This window comes from Corythoichthys intestinalis, chromosome 4 (assembly GCF_030265065.1).
Source record: "Corythoichthys intestinalis isolate RoL2023-P3 chromosome 4, ASM3026506v1, whole genome shotgun sequence".
In the NCBI taxonomy this organism is placed as follows: domain Eukaryota; kingdom Metazoa; phylum Chordata; class Actinopteri; order Syngnathiformes; family Syngnathidae; genus Corythoichthys; species Corythoichthys intestinalis.
The window spans coordinates 59,575,389-59,581,388 of record NC_080398.1 but is presented as its reverse complement, the minus strand read 5'-3'; the positions used below and the strand labels follow the sequence as shown (position 1 = coordinate 59,581,388).

Here is a 6,000-nt window from a genome sequence, read left to right as displayed (position 1 = left end):
ACATATCGCCAAAGGGCAGAACAGTCATATTAATAAAGCATAAAAGATATTGTGAGGTAAAATAAGGTACTGTTTACGCAACCAAAAAAACAAAACAGGGTAACCCAGGGACTACCTGTACAGGCTTATTGCCAGAGATATTTCGGCACATTTATAGGGACAAGCTGTTTATGAGGAGGAAGGGCTGCTTTTACACAAGTAGTTGTATCTAGTTTAAGTAACTCATCAGTATTGCTTTGCTTACAGTATATATGGTACATCAAACAAACCAAATTGCACACGAGTGACCTCATAAGTCAACACACTAAAGGGTTTAAATAAACACACAGACAGCCATCTGCGATAATTTTATTAAATAATTGACATTTTTTAAGACCAGATATAATTGCACACTTTTGCTCTAATTTATTGCAGGTGTTTATCATGCGCATTGTGTCGTTTGAGCAGACTCTGACAGACGTTGGCAATTGGTGCTTTTTGATATTTCCAATTTCAACATCAGATTTGTAACCATATTTGATTGAGCTCTCAGACAAATTCTATGCAAGTCTTTATGCTGCCATGACTCGCTTGAATTGTGTGGTGTTACTACAGCTGAAGCGTAAAAAATGCATATTCAGGAATAGATCCTTAGTGACAAACGGTAGGTCCTAAAATCATTTTATTAATCAAAATGTTATGAAGTCATAAACCATTTATTTGACTGAAACGGTCAAATCCCAAGTGTGAAATATCAAAAGGTATAAACTGTAGAACTGTAGATTATTGGAATTGTCAAACATATCCAATATGAAAAACCTTAAAATGATTACAGAAATTACAATGTCCCTCGGCTGGTTAATGTTTATGAATTCTTCTGTGGTACTTTCATGGTCACCTGGAAACACAAAATATCAAAAGGTATCAACTGTAGAACTGTAGATTATTGGAATTGTCAAACATATCCAATATGAAAAACCTTAAAACGATTACAGAAATTACAATGTCCCTCGGCTGGTTAATGTTTATGAATTCTTCTGTGGTACTTTCATGGTCACCTGGAAACACAAATGAAGGCAGGCTTGAAGATTTTATAATATGGTCATAAATTCATATATTTACTTATTAAATTAACATCGACCTAAAGTGTCTTTATGTGTGATATTTATGCAAATTTCAAGTACACAATATGACAATATTTTAAGAGAACCATATCAACATTCAACTGTGTATTTTTTTTTAATTTCATTTGCACTTCGAAGTTCAACTCTGCCATTTTGCATAAAAAACAATTACCGTTTTGACTTCCGTGTAGTTGTCCAGGCCGTATTCTCCCAACTCTCTGCCGTTTCCTGAAGCTTTGTAACCTCCAAATGGAGCCTGGGCCCCAAACACGTCATAACAATTAATCCTGTAGAAATAAAATGGATGGTTTTGAACATTTGCAATAGTACACATTATTATTATTTTTTGAAATTCAAAGAGTCACATTTTAACGGGATTATTAAAAAACGTGTATCAAAACTTTTGATGACCTCATTTAGCAAATTAAGTTTATACAGATGATAGATGATTTCTTTGCTGATGCCATCTCTACCCTGAACCGCCATATGTATCACCCAATGTCCAATATTCATTTACATGCAATATCCTATATGCAATACTTACTAAGTGCAATATTCAATGCCTTTTTTTCTTTTCTTTAAACAATGGTATTTTCTGAGCACAAAGTTATCTATATGGTTTTTATAATGATACTGTATGATAACCCATTACATGACCACATTAAGCTAAATAAATACAAAAAAAATTTGAATTCCGACGAGAGGAAAAAAAATTACATAAATGAAGCAGTATTCGTCCTCTGCTGGAGAAAATAGCTCCTAGTTTGATTAGTGAAGAGTTCATTTATAATTACTATTTTGAAATTAAAAGGATCATATCTCCAGTTTTCCGTGGTCAATCACCACCAACTAAAAACTTTGAGAGAAGTTAAAATCTGCGCTTTCGAGTCATGTTGAGGGCAGCGCTCTATATCAATTACTTCATTTTTTATGGTGCTTTAAAGACACCACATGATTGAACTGGCTGGTGTGAAGATAGATCGGCAAGCTTGCGTCTGATTGGTACAATAGAGTAATGTGATTATTGTTGCGATGTCTCATTGGTGAAATCGGTAGAGCTACTCGGGTAATACACCACTACTCTTCGCATCGCTGGCAAAAAAAAATTAAAAAATATGTTGAATAAAAAGGAAAAATGTAACGACTCTTGGCAGCCCAAAGTAGCGGAGTATGAGTATGGAAGCCCATTCCCACCACTAAAAAACAAACAAAACAAAAAAAAAGTATGAAAACTTTTTTCCCCCAACAAAACGAGAAGACCATTTTCGCCAGTAGAGAAAAAAAGTTTTTTTTTTGTGGCGGGAATGGGCTTCCATATCCAAAGACATGGACACTAGGGACCAACAGAAAACTTTTTTTTTAAATTTAAAAACATGATTAAATATAGTTTATCCTGGACTATAAAATCATAATTATTTTGGAATTTTGTCCTACTTACTACACTAGTTATTCATATTATAGACTGAATTTAAATGAAACATACTGGGGACATAGTAAAATTCCGTAACAACCTTTTACCAGAAGTCAATAATGCAAATAAGGTTGTTTCAAAGTTGGTGGGGACAATTTGAGCATCCTGAAGAGTTGGTAGTGTTGTGTCCCTACCGTCCCTATGTAAACCTACACCCTCTGACAATATACTTATTCAATTTTTTTTTTTTTTTTTGCATTTGTTTAACTGTAGTAAAAATACAACTTACTTTATCCTGGGGACACAAATGGCCCCCGATAAAAAAGTGACCCAACTCAAAAAATGACTGGCACCTTCAGCCTAAGGTATCAAACGACTTGGCCAACAGCTGATGCTTCTTGGCTGACCAAATTTGTAGTCGGCATTCATTGGCACACCACTGCGAGGTCTCTGCTGTAAACACCCTCATGAGTATCAAAATGACAGAGACAGTTTTGTCATCCTACCAGACTGTGCCAGCACGCAGGGCATTGGAGATATAGTGAGCCTTATCGATGTCCCTGGTGAATACGGCAGCAGCGAGACCATATTTAGAATCGTTGGCTCTCTCCACCACCTCCTCCAGTGTCTTGAACTTTAAGATCTGCATTACTGGACCAAAGATCTGTAGTGGAAAAAAAACAAAAAACAACTCCACTGACGATAGCTGTCCAATCAACTTTAAATAAGTTTTCCACTTGTAGATGTCCAATCCATCTGAATTGGAAGGTTGAATTTCAAATGTATTGGACGTGTATCTCAGTCACTTTTTTTTGGAATGGTTTGTATCCAAAATATGTTCCGCGATCATTTTAAAGTCACTTGCTGTAGTATTTCATACTACCTTTGAATATCAAAAGTGTATTGGATAGGGCTAAAGTTGTGGCAGCTAAACAAACCTCCTCTCTGGCAATAGTCATGTTGTCGTTCACATCTCCGAACACAGTAGGTTGGATGAAGTATCCCTTGTCGGCAGCTGCGGCACCTCCACACATCAGTTTAGCGCCTTCTCTTTTTCCACTGCTGATGTAACCCAAAATCTTTTTGAACTGCTCCTCATCCACCTGCACACAACACAAGAGCATAACATTAAAGGGGTCCACAGATAGAAAGACTTGTAGTTCTTAAAATATACAGTGCCTTGCAAAAGTATTCGGCCCCCTTGAACCTTGCAACCTTTCGCCACATTTCAGGCTTCAAACATAAAAGATATAAAATTTTAATTTTTTGTCAAGAATCAACAACAAGTGGGACACAATCGTGAAGTGGAACAAAATTTATTGGATAATTTAAATTTTTTTAACAAATAAAAAACTGAAAAGTGGGGCGTGCAATATTATTCGGCCCCCTTGCGTTAATACTTTGTAGCGCCACCTTTTGCTCCAATTACAGCTGCAAGTCGCTTGGGGTATGTTTCTATCAGTTTTGCACATCGAGAGACTGACATTCTTGCCCATTCTTTCTTGCAAAACAGCTCGAGCTCAGTGAGGTTGGATGGAGAGTGTTTGTGAACAGCAGTCTTCAGCTCTTTCCAGATTCTCGATTGGATTCAGGTCTGGACTTTGACTTGGCCATTCTAACACCTGGATACGTTTATTTTTGAACCATTCCATTGTAGATTTGGCTTTATGTTTTGGATCATTGTCCTGTTGGAAGATAAATCTCCGTCCCAGTCTCAGGTCTTGTGCAGATACCAACAGGTTTTCTTCCAGAATGTTCCTGTATTTGGCTGCATCCATCTTCCTGTCAATTTTAACCATCTTCCCTGTCCCTGCTGAAGAAAAGCAGGCCCAAACCATGATGCTGCCACCACCATGTTTGACAGTGGGGATGGTGTGTTCAGGGTGATGAGCTGTGTTGCTTTTACGTCAAACATACAGTATAGTTTTGCATTGTGGGCAAAAAGTTCAATTTTGGTTTCATCTGACCAGAGCACCTTCTTCCACATGTTTGGTGTGTCTCCCAGGTGGCTTGTGGCAAACTTTAAACGAGACTTTTTATGGATATCTTTGAGAAATGGCTTTCTTCTTGCCACTCTTCCATAAAGGCCAGATTTGTGCAGTGTACGACTGATTGTTGTCCTATGGACAGACTCTCCCAACTCAGCTGTAGATCTCTGCAGTTCATCCAGAGTGATCATGGGCCTCTTGGCTGCATCTCTGATCAGTTTTCTCCTTGTTTGAGAAGAAAGTTTGGAAGGACGGCCGGGTCTTGGTAGAGTTGCAGTGGTCTGATGCTCCTTCCATTTCAATATGATGGCTTGCACAGTGCTCCTTGAGATGTTTAAAGCTTGGGAAATCTTTTTGTATCCAAATCCGGCTTTAAACTTCTCCACAACAGTATCTCGGACCTGCCTGGTGTGTTCCTTGGTTTTCATAATGCTCTCTGCACTTTAAACAGAAACCTGAAACTATCACAGAGCAGGTGCATTTATACGGAGACTTGATTACACACAGGTGGATTCTATTTATCATCATCGGTCATTTAGGACAACATTGGATCATTCAGAGATCCTCACTGAACTTCTGGAGTGAGTTTGCTGCACTGAAAGTAAAGGGGTCGAATAATATTGCACGCCCCACTTTTCAGTTTTTTATTTGTTAAAAAAGTTTAAATGATCCAATAAATGTTGTTCCACTTCACGATTGTGTCCCACTTGTTGTTGATTCTTGACAAAAAAAATAAATTTCATATCTTTATGTTTGAAGCCTTCTGAAATGTGGCGAAAGGTTGCAAGGTTCAAGGGGGCCGAATACTTTTGCAAGGCACTGTAAATGTTAGAACAAGTTAACATAATTTGATATTGAAACACCGCTTGATGTTTTGGTTTTATACAATTTGTAAAATTATTTTAACGAGTAGGTCGCCATTGTTGTTGACGTCACAGGGCCACGCTGTCAGAATTCCACCTGTCACTCGTAAAAAAATAAAAAAAACGTGCCACTCTTTAATTATGTAAGGTACTGATTTAAATACACCACAAGGTGTCAATGGCGAGTTTTACATGAATTAGGGATCAAACCAATGAGTGCGTTTTTTTCCCTTGACTGACGCTGTAGCTTCTTTAATCCACAGTGGGAGAAAGAAAGGAGAGTGGACACAGGCATTCCGATTCGTAGCTCGGACCGCGCCGTTTATTGGCATAAGCTTCGGCAACTCACAACACACATAGGTATCATATAGTGAAAATACAACAAAACAAATACTCATATCGCTCAAAAAAATGTCACCAAGAACAAAAAAGCTTCACTATGTATTACTGAGGCCCTATTGTCACACAGTTAACACAACAATGCAAAGAGAACTGGCATTCACAATCAAAATAGATGCACAAAATACACATAAAACTTACTGACTTTGGTCAAACTATATTTAAACATTTTAGCAACTCCTTTAGCTCGACAAATACACTGGATGGCAATATTTAGTCACAATACACAAACGATG

General features: G+C 37.6%; 1 protein-coding gene across 3 annotated transcripts in view; it reads right to left on the bottom strand.

Moving 5' to 3' along the window:
* Positions 1 to 334: 334 nt before the first annotated feature.
* The window catches only part of LOC130914841 (aldehyde dehydrogenase, mitochondrial-like), a 61,082-nt gene continuing 55,416 nt past the window's right edge, over positions 335 to 6,000 (bottom strand). The window contains exons 10-14 of one of the 3 annotated variants that reach the window (XM_057834384.1): positions 3,453 to 3,617; positions 3,021 to 3,178; positions 1,276 to 1,390; positions 959 to 1,037; positions 335 to 877 (exon numbers count right to left, since the gene is read on the bottom strand). In XM_057834384.1, the coding sequence (XP_057690367.1) occupies positions 1,005 to 1,037; positions 1,276 to 1,390; positions 3,021 to 3,178; positions 3,453 to 3,617 (471 nt within the window). In that variant the 3' untranslated portion in view covers positions 335 to 877; positions 959 to 1,004. Of the gene's footprint in view, positions 1,038 to 1,275; positions 1,391 to 3,020; positions 3,179 to 3,452; positions 3,618 to 6,000 lie in introns of all 3 variants that reach the window. The other 2 variants (XM_057834385.1, XM_057834383.1) reach the window with 2 other exon arrangements.